Source organism: Gigantopelta aegis, chromosome 6 (assembly GCF_016097555.1).
Source record: "Gigantopelta aegis isolate Gae_Host chromosome 6, Gae_host_genome, whole genome shotgun sequence".
NCBI classification, from domain to species: domain Eukaryota; kingdom Metazoa; phylum Mollusca; class Gastropoda; order Neomphalida; family Peltospiridae; genus Gigantopelta; species Gigantopelta aegis.
The window spans coordinates 81,093,273-81,113,766 of NC_054704.1; the positions used below are offsets into that span (position 1 = coordinate 81,093,273).

The window sequence follows — 20,494 nt, forward strand, 5'->3', positions numbered from 1 at the left end:
ATGTTTGACATCCAATAGCCGATGATCAATAAATCAATGTGCTCTAGTGGTGTCGTTAACCAAAACAAACTTTAAAAACAAACTTCACTTCTAATTGCATTTATTATTAACACGCTTTTCTTAGATTATCCACCCATTAATTAATAAAGATTGTTTTGTTTAACGACACCACTATTACACACTGATTTATTAAATATCGGATATTGGATTTCAAACATTCGGTCAGTTTGTTTCTTTAGCAGCAAGCGATCTTTTATTTGCATATTTCCACAGGAAGGATAGCGAATACTACTGGTTTTGATATATCCTTCGTGGGGAACTGATTGTAACAGGTGAAAAAACGATCAGAGAATTAAAAAAAAGTTTATTTTATTTAACGACACCACTAGAGCACACTGGTTTATTAATCATCGGCTAGAAAAGAAACCCGTTACATTAGTAGCAAGGGATCTTCTATATGCACCATCCCACAGACATGATAACACATACTACGTCTTTGATGTACCAGTCGTGGTGCACTGGCTGGAACGAGAACTAGCCCAATGGGCCACCGACGGACATCGATCCCAGACTGATCGCGCATCAAGCGAGCGCTTTACCACTGGGCTACATTCCGCACCTCAGTCAGAGAATAGGTGTACCGATGATATTCATGTTTCCAGTTTACCCATGGATATAATGTTCCCAATGTATCCATCGAACTGTTGTTTCCAGTTTACCCATGTATAAATTAATGTTCTCAATGTATCCATTGAGCAAATTGTTCCTAGTTTACCCATGTATAAATTAATGTTCTCAATGTATCCATTGAGCAAATTGTTCCTAGTTTACCCATGTATAAATTAATGTTCTCAATTTATCCATTGAGCAAGTTGTTCCCAGTTTACCCATGTATAAATGAATGTTCCCAATTTATTCATTGAGCAAGTTGTTCCCAGTTTACCCAAGTATAAATTAATGTTCGCAATGTATCCATCAAACATATTATTTTCTGTTTACCTGTTTATTCACATATGTCGATCTTAGTCCACTCTTCCGTTTCTATTCTATGACATATTGTTCTCACTTTATTAATCTAACACCTCGGTTTGCTCATCTAACACGATATTACTCTCATGTTTCTTTACAATAAAACTATATTGTCCTTGAAGCCAATGTGAGTGGTGAGGCCATTACCCTTGATATTTAATAGGTTCGCATCCTGGTTACGGCTCCAAGCCAGAATAAATGTTAACGATTCAGTTAGAAGCTGTAAGGTTACCACACCGACGTCTCTCTAACTATGGGCGGAACGTAGCTCAGTGGTAATGCGATCGCCTGACACACGATCGGTCTAGGATCGATTCCGTCGACATGCCCATTATGCTATATTTATTTCCAGTCAGTGCTCCACAACAAAGGCCGTGATATGTGCTACCCTGTCTATGGGATAACGCATATAAAAGATCCCTTGCTGCTAATAGAAAAAGAATAGTCCATGAAGTGTTGGCAGCGGGTTCTTCTTTTATTATCTGTGTGTTCCATAACCATATATCCGGTACCATATTACCGCAACCTCTGCAATTAAGAAAATATCCACGGCAAAAAAACCCCATGCCATTGAAAAAAAACACCCGCCGAAAATAATTCAAAGCAAAAGTGCCGTGGAGAACTAAAAGGTGCCGTGGAGAACTAAAAAGTCCACGGCAGTCTCTACGGCATTGCCGATTGCCGTGGGCAATTGCAGGGGTTGTCACCGAGAATAAAGATGTGTTGAGTTCGTCGCTAAATAAAACACTTCTTTCTTTCCGTCTAACTAAAACTAACCCTATATTTTCAACAGACAGCCCAAATAATGGATGCATGTGTCCATGGACAGCGTGTTTGAGTCTTAGTTAGACAGAAGCATGAAAATAAAGTTAAAGGCAAACTAAAACTGTCAATGATTTACTCACCTCGAATAGTAGCGTTATCCCGACTCGCCGTAACGTCACGCGCTTTCAGTCACATTCCAAAGTTATAAGCGCTACGAAAGAACCAATGTACAAATCTATTCTCTATGGATGAGAGATAAAAAAAAAAATCATGGAAACTTCGACCGAATCACGCCAGAACCAATAATCGTTACGTTCCGTTTGAAGCGGATGGCGAGCTTTTACGGTGGAAATTAAAAAAGCAGAGCATTCTATGCTGTCAATACCACGTCACCCAGACCAAGGCGTTCTGGTAATTCTGTCTGTACCTGATTCTGCACAAAGGATATCGATCTACAATGTCTAGTGACATATCTTAAATTATTGGTTTAATTAGGTTTGACCGAGAGAGTATGGCTCAGTGTCGGTATTTGTAAATGTGCTTTTACTTTTAGTTTAAGATAAGTACCACAGTAGATAAGTAGGTTTATGAAAACAGTTTATGTTTAAAGGTTCTTATTTCTCTTGATCCACAGGGGCGTAGGCTGAGGGGGGTGGGGGTGGGGGGCGGTATTCGGACGACCCCGCCCCCCCCCTCCCCCGCTGAAGCAAATAGTTCGCTTTTAGAACTAAAGCATATGGGTTTATACATATAGTTTTTGGTGGTGCAAAAACAAAATAGAAAAAGGGTCCACTTGGTTCTAATTCGGACCTCCCAGGTCCAGATCACGCTACGCCCCAGATCCAGTCTGTGCACCACGACTGGTATATCAAAGGCTGTGGTATGTGCTATCCTGTGTGCAAATTTGTTTTGTTTAACGACACCACTAGAGCACAATGATTGATTTAATCATCGGCTATTGGATGTCAAACATTTGGTAATTTAAAAAAAAATTGTCTTAGCGAGGAAACCCGCTACATTTTTTTCCATTAGTAGCAAGGGATCTTTTACATGCACCATCCCACAGACAGGATACCAGTCAGGGTGCACTGGCTGGGACGAGAAATAGCCCAATGGGCCCACCGACGGGGATCGATCCCAAACCGACCGCGCATCAAGCGAGCACTTTACCACTGGGCTACGTCCCGCCCGTTGCTCCAGAAATGAATGCTCTAAGCTAGAAGCCCTAAGTTTCAACCAGTGGTGTATCCAGGAGACCGAACACTCGCCAACAATTTCACTGGTACCCAGGGCCGGATTTAGACCTTACGGGGCCCGGGGCACTTCAGGTTCCGGAGCCCTCAACATAGAAATTAAATTACATGACAAATAAAAATAAAAAAAACTAATTTTATAATTATTATATTTTTTTAATAAATGAAGTCCTTAGTCCCGGGGGGCCCCTCTGGCTACGGGGGCCGGAGAAATTGCCCCCTTTTCCTCCTTATAAAGCCGACACTGCTGGTACCATCGTCTTCTATCGTATAATTTTCCTCAATTAGGCACAAAAACCAGTCTGCTAGAGTGCACATACAAGATCCATTACTGCTTTATCGGTAGGAATAGACTCAGTCTATATGGCTGGTCGGGTTTCCTCTCTTTCTTTTGTAGACTAAATATCGAAATAACCTTAAGTTAGGCACCAAATAGCCTTAGATAAAAGCCTTAGGTGTCGTTAAACAGATATTTCGTTTGGTTTCCCGCCAAACATATATCTGGTCATTTTTGGGTCTTAAAATATAAAAATTATACTACGAACTTAATGTATGTTTTTTTTTTAATATATTTATTTATTTATTATTATTTTGTTCTACTTTGAACTACATGCCCATTAAAGAAACTTTCCCAAGTTTGCTGCCTACTGACAAATAAAATCTTTAACGACTAAAAAATACATATTAATTATACTTGGAGTTTTGTTTATATGTATTCAGTGTGTTATTGGCCATCCTATTAAATATATGTAAGTAGCTCAAACATGATAAGGTCTCGCAATAATTCCGTACGTACGAAAAATATTATAAATATATAGCAAGCGCTGATCCGGGGATGAGGAGGGTGTCAAAGGGGTCCCGTGACCCCTCATTTGGAAAACCTTAAGGATCACAAACCTGCTGGGACCCCTAAATATTTTTGATCACATCAGTCTAGGCTCAGCAAATTGTGCAAGCACCTAACTTAGGAATCCCATTAAAATTACGCTATTTCTACTATCATTCAAATAATTTCATGCAACTACCATTTAAAAAACCGTCCAAACCCCCCGAATCCCTCAGCCTACACCCCTGGCAAGCCCGTATGGACGACATCTGGAGTGTGTGTGCGTGCGTGCGTGCGTGTGTGACACTCTGTAATGGGGAAAGCAACGTTTTTAGTGTATTTTGGGGGGTGGGGGGAGGTGCCACAAGCCAGGGAAAAAAACCCCGTACATTTTTGTCCTGACCACACACACCCCCCACTCCACCCCTGTTCCTACGGACATGCAAGGGGAGGGTGCAGGGGTGAGCATTCCAATGGTATTTTGACATTGTCCATAGAGTAACGAAAATGGCCGGAAACGTTACCATAGAAATGTCAACATTCCTTTGACGTGACGTCAACAATGCTTTGGCATGACGTCAGCAATGTTTTAATAATATGCAAATTGATGTCAAAGGGATACCCCGTACATTCTTCTGGATATAGTTTTAACTTCTGAAATGTGCGAACCGAATCGCTTTTTGACATTTATAAACATATTTATTTTAATGTGTATAAAGTTAAAACATCTGTGCATGGATCTAATACTGCTGGATCTAAGACTAAAGACGACAGCTATCTACTGTGATGTTACATTGCAATGTTAGAGGTAAGTATTCAATATGATTGTTTGATTGTTTATTTATGGACCGTTCAAGTCGGACTGGGTGTTCGTAGGCATTGGTGTAGCCAAGATTTTATACTGAGGAGCCACCCGCATTGGAAGGGGAGGAGGACCATGTATTTAAGGAGGACCATGGCCTCCATGCCCCCCACCCTGTAGCCCCCCGCTATGCTAATGGTAGTAATGCATATTAGTAAGACTGTACAAGAAGAAATGTTCGCGAAGTTAATTCAATTCAGTTTAGCGTATTAATTTAATCACAGGACCTACCCTCGAGGGTGTTGGAGATGCGCATCCCCTCCATAGTTCGAAGTGCTTACATGTTTACAATGATCAGTTTGACGCAAAATTTCTTTGGATATTACTATGAAGATAATATATATTAGTGTACTTCTAAATACCCCAGGTGACATTTAAGCGTTTCACCCCCTTCCTGCATCCGCTCCTGCTTGTTTTGACACTATTAAACTAATTGCAATAATACTACCACCCCCTCCCCACCCGCCAGCTTCACAGCCTCGTTGTGACCCCTAGCCCGAGTACTCTGACTGTAAGAGAGCTAGACGGACATTTGGACATAAATACTCTCTCATTACAGTCAGAGACAAAGCTATATATTTTTTTTGCAATTGCCGACAACCAAAAATTTGGCAAAGATTTCCTCTCTAATATCACACCAATCCAATCCTATGTCTGACGTCAAATACATTTACATCGACCATTTTGGAGTTACTTGATTAAAAAAAAATCAGATATTTATCACTAATACACACACTACAGAAAGAAACCCGACAGCACCCACATCCCTGACCCACAGCGCACCAAGCCAACGCTTTACCACTGGGCTACTTTCCGCCCCGTTTGAACTGAATAATGTTAACAATGTTTTGTTACAGTTGCCATCAATAGTCATGGCAGAAATCGAAATACTGGATCATGGTTGGCATTGTTACTGATAATATTGATTAGTTGAAATCGTGCCTGAAATGTTGAGTGATGCAGTAAAACTCCCAAATGTCAAACGTCAGTAATTGACTGTCCATGTTTGAAAATTCCCACAGTCGTTCCAGGGACGAGGGGCGGAATGTAGCCCAGTCGGTTGAACACTTGCCTGAGATGATTGGACGGTAGGATCGAATCCCAACGGTGGACTCATTATCCGTCCCAACCAGTGCCTCATGACTAGTATATCGAAGGCCGTGGTACGCGGTGTTCTGTCCTTAAGGTAAATGCATATACATATATTCCTTTCTGCTATGGGAAACATGTAACGGGTTTCCTGTGGAGACTACGTGTCACAGAATTGTGAAATATTTGATTTACAATAACCGATGATTGATTAATCAAGGTGCTCTTTTGGTTCCTTTAACAAAACAAACTTTAACATCTCCAGGGCCGTATCTAGCTAAAATTACGGAGGTGGGGGCAGTAAAAACGAATAACAAATGAAAGGCAAGGAATATTTGTTTTACTACACTCAGCACAGGGGCGGGATTTAGCTCAGTCGGTTGAGTGCTCACTTCAGGTTCTTACGTCGCAGGATCGAATCACCTCGGTGAATCCATTCAGCTGATTGTTTTTTCTCGTGGTATGTGTTTTCCTGTCTGTGGGAAAATGCATATAAAAGATCCCTTGCTGCATTAGGAAAAAATGTAGCGGGTTCCTCTGATGACTACGAGTCAGAATTAACAAATGTTTGACATCCAATAGCCGATGATTAATTAATCAATGTGCTCCAGTGGTGTCGTTAAACAAAACAAACACCTCAGCACATTTTAAACTACGCCTTTACCACTTCACCATTGATGTCTGTTTTTTTTATTGTTTTTTTTTTATTATTATTATTTTTTAAATTATTAATATGAGCATAATATACTGAACAAAAGAAACGCGAATATGAAGTTACTTTTCTTTAATTAAAACCCAAATTGTTCAGTTTGAAATCCATTAGTTTTGTGTCTATTAAAATTATCGATGTCTTGTTGACATTTTAGGCCCATTTTGACAGTCTGTTTACCGAATTAACTATTATCATAAAATGTATATTCTATATCATATACTAAAAGGCAAAAGTTATTGTGCCATGGATTGTTTGGAGTAATAAATTTGTGAATGGATTTATGGATGTAAACCAGAGAAAATGTGCATGAAACAGCTCGAAGAAGTGCAACCAAGCAGTTGTTGCAGCGATTGCATGCTTTGTGCAAGAAACATGGAATATTCGGGAGAAATGCTGTCCAGTTTTCACCATAAAAGGCCAGACATTCAGTCGCAAATCATTGCCACTCTGTGCAGCCTTAAGAAGTCCAGAAGTCCGAAAAACACCATTAGTGAACTGTTTGATGCAATTTCGTCATGCCACGCCTTAGTGAAAATGACAGATGACGAGTCATAGGGATGCTTCAATCTGGGACGTCAATTCAACGTCCACAGAAATATCATATGGCACTTATGGCAACGGTATCAACAGAACAACCAGGTCAGGGACCGTCCCCGTAGCGGCCGACCACCCGTGACAACCCCTCGCCAAGACACATGGATCCGAACAACGCATCTTCAAAATAGGCTCTAGGCAGCAACCCTCACAGCCCGTACCATCCCTGGCAACAGAGGTGTATCGGTGAGGACAGTCCGACGACGTTTACGCATCTACGGCATCAGTACAAGACGCCCAGCCAGAAGGCCAATCCTGACGCCAGAACATCGACGTCGACGTCTCCAGTGGTGCAGACAACACCTGCGATGGACAGCACGTGTCTTCTTCACTGATAAATCCCGTTTCCTTCTCCACAGATCTGACGGCAGGACACGTGTATATAGACGTCAAGGTGAATGTTACGTCACGCCATGTGTTCTTGAAGGGGATCGTGTTGGAAGTGGTGGCGTTATGATATGTTGTGGAATTACAGCCACAGGCCGGACCCATATAGTTGTAATTGAAGGCAATTTGAATGCTGTGAGGTACCGACATGAAATTTTGCAAACAAATGTGTTACCGTTTTTACAACAGAACGGCCCCGGGATGACATTACAACACGATAACGCCAGACCACACATTGTTAGAGTTGTGCAGCAGAATCTGAATCAGAACAATGCTGATGTGCTACCCTGGCCTGCCATGTTCCCGGATTTGTCAACAATCGAACATGTCTGGGATGAAATGGAGCGACGCTTGCGACGTCTTCCAAATCCTCCAACACTGCAGGAAGTCCGGCTGATTCTTCCTCAGGTCTAGAATGGCATTCCCAGGAACTTTCTCCAGCATTTAGTGGCCTCAATGAGACGACGGTGCCAGGCCTGTATCAGTGCTCAAGGTCGACACACTCGCTACTGACTGTGTGAACTTCGCCCTGGACCCCCCTCTAGTGATGTGGCTCATTTGCATATGGCAGGTGCGCCCTTTTCATGGACTATTGCTCGTTTCCATACCTTCTGACATTTGTCTTTCCATGTTATAACGTTTCATACACGGCAATAAAAACTTATCATCAATTATCTTTGTCATTTGTGTGTCACAATAACTTTTGCCTTTTAGTATACATTACGTTATTCGCGTTTCTTTTGTTTTTCGATATATTTAATGAAAATAAAATAACATACCCTTTTTACATACATTCATTCATTTCAACTTATGTTCGTGCTTATAATCCAATTAAGGTTCAAGCACGCTGTCCTGGGCACACACACCTCAGCTAAATGGGCTGTCTGTCCAGGACAGTGGGTTAGTTGTTAGTGGTTAGTGAGAGAGAAGAGGGCTTGGTGGCCTTACACCTACCCACTGAGTCGTTAGAACCCTGTACCTACCAGCCTGTAGTCCGATGGCTTAACCACGACGCCATATGTTTAATAAAATAATTTCCAAAACAATATAGCCTATAGGCTAGCAGTATATTAAACGTTTTGATCTTCACGAACATGTCCTAACTATTACAAGCCATCTGATTCTTAATAAAACGACAAAAAAAAAAAACAACGTATAATCTATCTTTCTAAAACATGTTTATTTGGAAAGGAAGACGGTAAAGTGATACAATAATTACATTCTGACGAACGCTTTCTAACAAATATGTACGTCAGATAAACTATTTTAGCACCCATTAATGTCGGTGTAACTTCACGACGTAAGATGGATAACAAACTTTCCATGCACGAAAATCATGGTGGAACACTGGAAATAACATATACTCCCACCAAAAAAGTGTAGTTTTTTTCATCTGTCAGCATTCAATAAAATATACTATGCAAAACACCCCAAGATGTTAGTACCATAACGTGAACATGTACGGGATAGATATCTATCTCATTGCAATTGTAATTAAACATTTCGATCATAAATTGCCTGTTTCTTCCTGTTTTTGTTGGGGTGGGTGGGGGTAGATATATATTTTTTGGTACAATACAAAGACTGCGAAATTGCAACGGCAATCAATTCCAAGTCTATCGTAACAAATTAATAGCTCTCCATACCCGATCTAATGCAATAATTATAATGTCTCACCTTTAAACCGAAATACTATCATATGTATTGCATTTATTACAAAGCAAAGCTATTATAGAACATTTTCAAACAATTTAGATGTTTGTGTGATTAAAAAAAATGCAATAGACAAAAGCTAATCCACATGTAGATATATGATTTATTATTCTCTACTTGATGTAATCTCAACATGGCTAGAGGTGGAAATAATTTCTCATAATTCTCAGTGGAAAACACTGTCCAGATTATTTCAGAAATCGACCAGGAGAACAAGTTGGTAGCGAAAAAAGGACAATCATAAGCATTGTTTCATATCTTACAAGAAAACTGCCAGTGATAAAATAACAATCTATACCGAATTATGTAACACCTTATAAGAAATACCCATTTCCGATGTATTGGTCAATAACAGAATAATAGCTTGTCTTCATGGTGTATTAAATTTTAAATGTCACCAATCACAACGTATCCAAGTAAACGTTATCCAATATATTTTATAAATCACAAAATTGTATTTTTCACACACTGTTGCATTTTGTCATAGCTAACACACAACTGGTGTCTTAGAAAAAAAGCACACAACTATTTTGCCATTATAGATTCCACAGAAAACTTTAATGGAGCTGTTTTCAGATTCACTGATTTGTTATTGTCTAGAATTTCATCAGAGCAAAAACCCGGACTTTTTGGACTGGTGGATACACTTTCCCCCGACACCGACCGAGCACCACCAACTAGTGTGGCGCCGCCACTGGGAATGATGGAGTGAAACGCAGAACGTCTCCTTGTCGTATCCGCGCCACTCGGATTTCTGATGTCCGCACACTTTAGTTGAGTCTTTTTCATCTGAGAATGAACACTTTCCGAAGTCCTGAAGGGCGTATAACCCGGAAGAATACTGGACGGCATATTAACATGAATACCCCACGGCGAAAGGTTCATTGCGCACAACGGACTGCGCAGTGACTGGGAGCCCAAAAAGTCCGGCAGAGCTGATTTCAGTCCAATAACGGGCACAGAGAAAGGATAAGCTCCAAAAATGTTTCCGGACATGGCATGCTGGTTCATTTGAGACGACAGAGCTTGTATCTGATCAGACTTCATGCCGGACGCTAGCTGTTCTATTGCACGTTCCAGGTTCCCTCCACAACCCTGCCATACCAGTTCCAAGACGTTGGGATTGTGGGTGGGGAATATTCGATGCAAGAAGTCCCTCGGGGTAAGGTTCCCCAGCAGGCGGTATTTCTCGGCCGCCTCCATGCTGGCCGTGTTAGGGACTGGGTCCCCGCTGTTTCTGCGCTTCAGCATCTCCGCTTGCTGCTCTCTCTCCAGCATCACCATCTCCAGTTCCTTGTCGGCGAAACAGCGCCGCTTCCGCATCCGCTCATTCAGGTAGGGCACCATCGTCCGCAGCGCCTCTGGCGGAGGAAGTGCGTGCAACCGAGATCGGTAACCTGGAATGGACAATGAAATCATTCTTTAGAATAAATATTATATTTTATAAATTAGTAACCTGGAATTGACAAAGAAATGTTCTTTCAGAGTAAATGTTATATTTTATAAATTAGTAACCTGGAATGGAATCATTAATCAGAGTAAATGTTATATTTTATAAATTAGTAACCTGGAATGGAATCATTAATCAGAGTAAATGTTATATTTTATAAATTAGTAACCTGGAATGGACAATGGAATGTACTTCAGAGTAAATGTTATATTTTATAAATTTGTAACCTGAAATGAGCAATTAAATGTTCTTGAAAGTTAATGTTATATTTTATAAATGAGTGTTTCTGAAAATGTAACTGTTGCAATATTTTGAAATTACATCCAGTTCGTATACAAGAATAGTAACCTTGACATGCAGGTTGTAGAACTCCGAAGAGAGCTTTTTGAAAGGTACCTAATTATTTTATAATATATTTTTGTCTAAAATTTAACTTCTTGCTAAAAATAGCTTCTTTTTTTCCAAATCAAGTTAAATTAAATTTATTACTGAGTATATAACCATCTACAAATCTGTCTGGCTCTCCACAAGTCCACATCTTCAAATCTTACATGGAGACGAGAAAATGCTAATTGTCCGACTGAACAACCCAAGACGACCTTGGATATATAGAAATTAATAGTCTAAGAAATGAACCGTAAATATCCACCAGAAATATCGTACGTTTTTATGCACCTTTGACTAAATAACCACTCGAAATTCGTTTCTAAGAATTTAGCTTTAAGAAGTTCAAGGATTCTTTTGGGTTCTGATTTTTTTCCAAAACTAAATTACGCTATACGTAAACTCTTCATAAAAACATATCTTATTAGCGTACATTAAATACCTGCTAACTAATTGACATCCGCATGTTCGTTTACATTTCAACAACAATAAAACCCCCCACAAAAAAACGTTGGCGAAGCCATGATTTTATATTGGGGTGGGGGTGGAAGGTGTGGAGACTCATATTGTGGACGGGGGTTGGAGCAAGCACGCAATCTGAGTCGTGTTATAGGGGGCAGACACATATAAAAGTTGAGGGGGGGAGGGGACGAGATGTGATTGCGGGGGAGGGGGCATGCCCCCTCTGATTACGCCAGTGCAAAAAGATACACATATAAATACTTGAATGGATCATAGCTTTGCAAGTTGACATGGATATCTCCAAATTTCTAAGCTACTTTTTTTCGGCGCCTTGAATTTGATAAAAATCATACATGTTTTGTCCGCCTTTGCTTACAAAAACATTTATTCGAATGCTCTTGGGTCAGGTTGTTGTTAAAGAAACATGTTTTCCCTTCCTACTCGATATCTACAGGAACTAGATAGATACCGAACATTATTTAAAGCCCCAAGCGTTCTCACAATTCTGTATTTTTGTACACCAGGAAATCGCTGCAAAATTTCAGCGACAGTTCCCAAACTGCACGAAATAAAACATTCAGGAGAAACAAGCACAGATTGAAATCGTCTCGCGGATTCTCGGCATTTCTCGCAGTAGGGAGCGCCTAAAGCGCGAACATCATGCAGTGGAAACGTTTCTTGTGGAAACATTAAGAAAATATCACAGGGCTCGGGTATCGCGTTTGTACAATTTGTATTACCTTTTGACTAGCAAACATTGTTATTTTCAGGATGTATAACACACAACAAGGGATGCCTGTTGCGCACCGAACCAATTTCCTCGAAAGTTATACCGCTTTGTAGAATTTGGTGATCTATGATAATTGTGCGATTGAAAACAGATGAAGCGCCAAAGCTTGTTTATTGGGACGAAAGGCTAGTTTTTGAGACTGATACGGCCCATATCAACACGTGTCATGCAGAACACAGACAGGGGGTGTTTATGCACGTAATTTTACAAAACATTTTGTCAGATCGTTTTTGTCTTAATTGAGGTAAGAAGATCTGAAGACCTCACAGGAAATGGGGTGGATAGACAGAAATAATACACGTGTGAAAGCTGTATTGTCACTGAAATAATGTTTATGCAGACAGAATTAAAGTCTACTAGGAATGAATATGAATGAATTTTCACTCATAACGTTTGCCTACACTAAACTTAGCCAGTGTCTACAGACTAAAACATTGTCCAGAACGAAGTAATGGCAATGTAGATTTCAAACTATACTGAGCTACACTTTATTAATACCATATCAAATGCTAGTTAGCTATTCTGATTATTTCAGTTTTACTTATAAATTAAACGTTAGATCTCCTCCTCTATAAAGAAAACCCCAAACAAACAAGCAAATAAAATAAAAAAAAAACCCAAAACAAAACAATAATAAAAATAAATTGTGCTAAATTCTTGACAGAATGTTATTTTAAGAAACAAAATGTTTTATAGAATTCTTGAATTAACACACATACAAGTTTGTTTGGTCGACCCCAGTTATTATCAAGTTTATGTCGTTTAAAAATAATCTTATTTTGGCAAATTGTTTCACTCGGGACAAAACTTTAATCATAACTAACATCTCTGCTGTTTTGTTTCTTAAACATTTATTTTATTATTCTAGTCAAACAGTATAACTATAGAACAATACTACTAAATTACAAACTCACTGGTTAAAATATCACGTGACAACGAATGTTGCTGGAGACTGCGCAGATTCCTCTGGAGCAACTTCCGTTGCTGAAGCAGATTGGCTGCATTCTTGACCTTGGCCTTCATCGCACCTGACATTTCCGTCGCTTGGTGTCTACAATAATTTAAAGCACGATTGTTAATTATGGTTCATAAAATCTAAATAGTTATATTATTATACTGGAATATTTGTAGAAAACAGGAACCTTCAGGGACTTGTCTAACCTGAAATAATTAAAGAGGGTCGTCAAAAAAGAAGAACAAAAAAGAAAAAGAGAAAAAAAAAGAACAAAAAGAGCAAAGAAACAAAGGCACAGTAATATTGCGCCATCACCATCTAGACAATAAGTACACTAGTAACAGCTCAAAATGCCTCAATTGTCCATAATGTTCCAATGGTGATCTCAGAAGGAAAACAGATTACATAACTACGTCTATTATGTTTCAGCAGTTACAAACTGAACATAAGAGATTGAGAGCCAGACAAAAACTTTCACTGTGGAAAACCCCTAATTGAAGATGAGTACCACCATATCATAACATCAATTTAAGAACAATATTGGTCAACGATTTAAAATTCAGGAATATATAACTTCATATAATAATATATTTACAAATGTATCTACGCAAGATTTTTTTTTATTATTCAAAACCAAAACGCAGACTGTGCATGTGCGATATGCAAACTTGTTCCTGAATCATTCTTACATATAGAGAACAACCGGACACTGTCTTAAGATATCGGATTTAACCTGCCAAGGTTAGAATGGCGAACGCTGCGAGGCTTAGCCGAGCTGTATTCGCCATTCGACCTGACCAGAATAAAGCCGATATCTTAAGAGAGTAACCAATTATTTTTATTTATCCCCCAATCCTATATAATTCGAAAAATTAATTGAATTAACCATTGTATGACCCAACTTTACCTTTTTGTAGGGTAGTACTCACACGTGCTGGATGCATTACCGATTACAATATATATACTCTTCAAAAAAGAAGGGAACTCTAATAAGAATTTACAATTGCCAAAATTGTAAGGTATATTAGCTGTGGGGAATGGTTATATGATAATAGTCAATTAATTGTTCAAACATTACAACCGGTAGTTCACTATTACAGTAGGGTTTATGGCCACCAAAGATCTTGAAGGACGATTGATGTCAGAAGTGAAATTTGAAAGTCGACGGGGTTTTTTTCTCCAGTAAATCGCAAATTCAAACAATAGAAATGAGTAAAACAAAACAATAACAACTATATGATCAACATAATGAAACAGATTGACAGAAATAATGTTCCATAGTGATTAATCGACCTTCCTGGAAATTGTCAAAATCGAGAATGTCTTCAAAACCTTTTAAAAAATATTAACCATCAACTGGAAATAAAATGATAAGTAACATTTAATAACACACCAATCCTTTGCTGATCATAACTGATGTAAACGTAGTTCCGACTCAAAAAACTATATTATAGAACTTTATCTAATCATCGTATCATTAGAATAGTATGATGTTTGTATGTGTCTTGTTCGTTCAAACATGTAACATGTTTTGCATCCAGTTCCGTTCATGTTCAATACATTTTAAAAATATATTTTATCTTTATCTTTTCCCCATTAGGCTATTTATCATTACTCCACAACTGGTGTAACAAAGGCCGTGGTATGTTGTATTCTTTCTGTGGGATGATGCATATAAAAGAGCCCTTGCTGCTAATCGAAAAGACTAGCCCCTGAAGTTGCGACAGCAGGTTTACTCTCAATATCTGTGTGGTCCATAACCATATGCCCGACGCCATATAACCGTAAATAAAATGTGTTGAGTACATCGTTACATAAAACATTGCCTTCCTTTCTTTATCTTTTCTTGTCACTATATATAGTGATTGCAGGTTAGCATGTATAAGAATTAGTCATTGTTTTACCTTTAGCTTAGTATCATGTTTGTATGTGTCTTTCTTATACTTATGTATGTTGTATATAGTATCACACCTCGCCATGTAAGGGGAGCTATCACTCTCGCTTCGCATCACTTCTCTGAGACGAGTTCAAGGGGAGTAATGTTTAGATCCCCCTAGCATGTGAATATATTTGGTATCAATGTGGTAATATGTAAAATAGTTCCCCATAATCTAAGTTAGGGGAGCAATTAATCATTTCCCTAATTTTTTTTGTTTTCATGGTGATGTATATAGTATATGTGTTTTGCACCTTGTTTCGTAGGTGTAACGTTTGCACGGAATCAAGTTTATCTTGTCTTATATTTTTTATTATAGCTACCAACCCAGCAACCTATCATTTATCTATATGATTTCACGAAGGTATTGTTTTTATTTTTCCCAGTGGCTTCTAATGAAAGGCGAGCTGACAAACCACCAACACGTGTTAAATTCTCCGGCGCTAATAGACCGTAGACTGGCACGAGGTAGCCTGCAAGACATTAAGCAAAACGACCTCCGCGTGACGCGTCTCGTTACAAACGATACCAGTCGTTTGGTAATTAATACATTAATCGGAACTATTTGGCACCTGACCCGACAGCACGCGCAACGCGAGACATGTCACGGATAGAGATCTACATGCGCACTGGCGACGCGCTTCTGATCTCCCCCAAATTTTGATTTATTTCCGAACTTTGGTTCATTAACGGAAGCGAGCTTCTCGGTTTACGATAAACTCGCCTATAATAACCAGGTGTTTCGTTTAGCGGTGGATATGAAACGCCATCTACGTTTTCAAGAGAAAGTTCAGAGATTACATGTATGATCTGTGTTTGTTTCCGGGGGACTATTTGTTTGTGTGATAAGCTTACACAAATCCTTTCGCTTGTTGATGATATTTTATCTCGGGCCATATGGCGAGTCGCGTCGTTATTTCCTTATCGCCCATGTTTTCTGGACAGGAACATCAAAGAATGAACTAACAGATACATGTTATACATCCTGCTGGTAGGGATGTTATGTTTTGTCAAACCCTTATTTAATTTATTAAAGACAATATCAACAATTATCACCGGATTCCATTGTTTTATATCTAGTCAGTACTAGTCGTAGGTTTAATAGCATGATTTGTTAGCTTAATAGGTAGCAGTATACCAAACGACATGTGACCGGTTTTATGTTCATTCCGTCATTCATTTATACTTATTGTCGTGCTTATGTCCAATTGATGTTCAAGCACGCTGCCCTGGGCACATGCCATAGCTATCTGGGCTGTGTCCAGGAAAGTGTTTTAGTTGTTAGTGAAATAAGTCGCCCTGTATAGTGGCCTTACCCATTGAGTCGTTAAAGTCGCTTTTAGTGGAAGCCGGTACCGAGATGTGAACCCATGCCCTTAAAGACTTAAGTCTGGCGGCTTCACCGTGCCCGACACTTGAAATACAACACTGAATACTGCCTTTCTTGTTATTAGTGATATATATATATATATAATATGACTTGTTTCATCTGACCAGTAATATAGCTGTAATTTAATTTGAACTGATATCAGCCACTCAAATTAAGAGGACAATTTTGGTAGGGTAGTCAAAGACGTTTTCTGCTGAATCTGAAACCAGCAACATAATCCCAATTTGTTATGGTACGAATTTTTAAGCAAGTCTTGGAAATGGCAGTCCTCTTACAGGCGATGCAGGGGATGAAATATCCTGTTACGGATCTCCTGGGGGATTGGCAGTCCTCGTAAAAATAAGTACCTGATAGTCGATCATGGAATCAATCACGGCTTTGTCTAGAACGCCCTTTCGACTGAATCTAAATACGACTTGGAAACGGTTTTGTCGTTCAGATTACTTTAAAGGTGCATATTATGTTGATTGAAACGTTTGATGTAGCAACTTTAGTCACACAGTATTATGTTACTATTACCGTCTACTGGGTTTGATTTGGTGGCAATTCACGGATTTTAAAATATACCCAAAAGAAGTCTTTGGTCTCTGCTATAATTAAATATAAATAAATAAGTAAATATAAATAATTAAACATAATTCAGTTATTTCATTTTACAGTATATCTAAGTCAATCCTTTATTTTTCGTGTATGGTAAGTGTTACATATGTGCAGTGCTTTCATATTATACTTATTAATTAATGGGTGAAATGTCAACATCTCTGAAACAACCAGAGGATCGTAAAAAACCCCACCTATTAGAATAAATGTGTATTATAAGCATTTGTATAAAATTTAAAATCTACGCACTTCTATATCATTAGGTGTATTTATAAAACAAATACCTCAGCCATATTCAGCCACATTCTATAAAGCAGAATTAATATAAACATTTCACTGTGGTATATTATAGAGATTATACTGAACACTTTTGAGTGAAGTAATAAATAAAAATATATAAATAAATTAATTACTTTATAAAAAAAGAAAATATAAAACCTGTATTTGTGTTATTACGTGTATATTACAAAATAAAAATTGACTTCTTGCGGTATTGTTTATGTTTAGAGTAAACAAGGAAAATTCTAACAATAATACTGTTTTTATGTGCAAACGACAATGAAGTAAAGCAATAATTTAATATCAGTTTCTATATTAGACTCAAACGATTTTAAATGCAATAGTTCCAAGATTCACTGAAACATTATCCAGTTACTCAATTTTATGAACATTATTATTATATTTTTATTATTATTATTTTTGTGAAATATAAAAAAGAAAAATTAATAATCGGAGAAAATGTAATAAATAATAAATATACGTATTTCCCCCATAAAACCTGCTTTAAAATATATTCTACAATATATTAAAAAAACCTACCAATACGGCATTCTTGCATAATATACGTTGTCCACCTAAAGATGAAGATATACAAATTCGATATTTTTAGTATCTATCCAAATACACTATAAACAGTGCTTGCTTTTCCAATTTGATTCCAAATACTTCAGTTATAACTATATACAAGAAGTCGAGGGCCCCGCTCCACGATGCGATCTTAGCGCTAAGATCTTCTTAAGTTATGCACTTAAGAAGGTTAACTTAGTGCTAAGATAGCTTCGTGGAACTGGGTCCTGGTGAGTATTTTCAAAACATGTCTAACAGATGTGAATAATACTTGAATCAATTTAATAAATAGAACACCTACCCTTACTCCGAAAAACAACAACAACAACAACAACAACAACAACAACAATAACACGGAAACCCCCCAACAAACGAACCACACAACCAACAGTTAACGTACCAACGATCAAACCAAGCCACTGAAACACCCAACTACCCGCCTACCTACCCACCCACCAACCAACCATATTTAAAAAAAATAAAAAGAGAATTTAAAGAGACAGTCCTGAGGTTTTTGCCATCTTAACATGTTTTCACGCAGGTGAGCGTTTTCAACAACAATTAATTACAGTTAACACGCCTCTGTATTTAAAATTTGAGTAAATGAGTTACTGGTTACGTAAAAACTAATTCAGATAACCCATCTCTTGTTTTTTGTTGTTGTTGCGGTACTCATCATGACCAAGTAAATGAAGTCTTAAATATTAGTGTCTATATACACAATGTGTTTTTGGTCCCCGTAATATATGTAGTAACTCAAAATTCATTTTGCTGCCTAATACAAAGTTGTTGTTTTTTCGTACGAAGGAAATTATTGTAAAACCGTTTCAGCTGCTATGAACACTAGGACGATCGGAAACACAGTGTGTATATAAGCACTGCTATTCTAAACAATATCATACATTTGACGTGTTACTTTAGTTGTTAAAGTTTTGTTTCATTTAAATACACCACTAGAGCACATTGATTAATGAATCATCGGCTATTGGATGTCAAACATTTGGTAATATGACTCCTCAGAGGAAAACGCTACCTTTTTCATAATGCAGAAAGGGATCTTTTATATGCACTTTACCACAGACATGAAAGCACATACCACGGCCTTTGACCAGTTGCTGTGCACTGGTTGTAACCAGAAACAACCCAATCAGTTGAATTGATCCACATGGATGGTTCGATCCTGCGACGTAAGCAACTCATGCGAGCACTCAACCGACCGAGCTAAATCCCCCTTTTAGTGGATAAAAGGCTTTAATGGTAGGTAACATGTCACAACAACAATAAACGCAAGACAGTCTGTTTAATACATTCCGAAAAGCAATCGTCTAAAACTAAACCAATAAAACACCTGGGTGGCCATTATTCTCTATCTCTCAACAACCAATAAACAATTAGCTCACTGACAGTCGCGCCATCTACAATATCACTTGTGTCCCTTGTTTGCGACATCGTGCACACATCGGTGTTCGTAACCACCACCCCCGCCCCCCAAATTCCAAACCAAAGCAAAATAACAACAAAATAAATCAATACAAAAACCCACCCACGCCTCCTCAGAAACAAAACAAAAACAAAACAAAACCAACCCTACCAAATCAAGCAAATCAATCAAAGAAAGAAACAGTAAAAACAGATGTAACATTTCAATAATAATCAGAAATAATAAAGTGTATCATACCTTCTGAGCGCCACCTGGGCCGCCATTATTCTCTGTCTCTCAACGACCAATAAACAATTAGCACACTGACAGTCGCGCCATCTACAGTATCGCTTATGTCCCTTGAGGCACGACACGACGCCATGGTTGCGACATCGTGCGCATTTAGGCGTCCGTAGAAGACGTCGAGGTACACTTTTAGACTTGTCGCTGTTTCCGCCGGCGGTCAGGTTTTCCTGTATCTCTGCGCGCGTTTCGTTCTCGTCGACGCTTTCATCGACGCTTTCGTCGTCGTCGTCTTCCTCGATATCGAGATATTCGTCGTCGTCTAGTTGCACCGAGTCGCTATCCTCGTCCATCGTCTGAAACAGAAACCAGCAGAAGTTGAAATACGTTTTAAAGAGGGCATTCATATATACCTAATGGACCGGCCTCGGTGGTGTAGTGGTTTAGCCATTGGACATAAGGCTGATAGGTACTGGGTTCGCATCTCGGTACGAGCTCCCACCCAGAGCAGAGATGTAAGGGCCACTACACCGACTTCTCTCTCACTAACCACTAACAACTAATCACTAACCCAGTATCCTGGACAGACAGTCCTGATGGCTGAGGTGTGTGCCCAACAGCGTGCTTGAACCTTAATTGGATATAAAGTATAAATGAATGAATGAATGAATGAATGAATACCCAAAATTACTGGATCGAATCAGGAATTTATTCCCCATCCACCCAAAACTATTTTTATTGTTTGAATGGCTCAAAAATCATCTCTAGTTTCTACCAGACTGCAACAG

The 20,494-nt window shown here is 38.7% G+C and overlaps 1 protein-coding gene and 1 long non-coding RNA gene across 4 annotated transcripts in view; one reads left to right on the forward strand and one right to left on the reverse strand.

Annotated features, from left to right (window-relative positions):
* The first annotated feature begins 4,491 nt into the window (after positions 1–4,491).
* LOC121376224 lies at positions 4,492–16,259 on the forward strand. The gene is made up of 2 exons (XR_005958417.1): positions 4,492–4,681; positions 15,594–16,259. It is a non-coding gene; the product is annotated as an uncharacterized LOC121376224 (long non-coding RNA).
* LOC121376222 (doublesex- and mab-3-related transcription factor 2-like) overlaps positions 8,679–20,494 on the reverse strand; it is a 42,226-nt gene continuing 30,410 nt past the window's right edge. For all 3 annotated transcript variants that reach the window (XM_041504037.1, XM_041504039.1, XM_041504040.1), the window contains 3 exons: positions 19,722–20,062; positions 13,231–13,367; positions 8,679–10,627 (listed from right to left, as the gene is read on the reverse strand). In XM_041504037.1, coding sequence (XP_041359971.1) covers positions 9,756–10,627; positions 13,231–13,367; positions 19,722–20,059 — 1,347 coding nt within the window. In that variant the 5' untranslated portion in view covers positions 20,060–20,062 and the 3' untranslated portion in view covers positions 8,679–9,755. The remainder of the gene's footprint in view (positions 10,628–13,230; positions 13,368–19,721; positions 20,063–20,494) is intronic.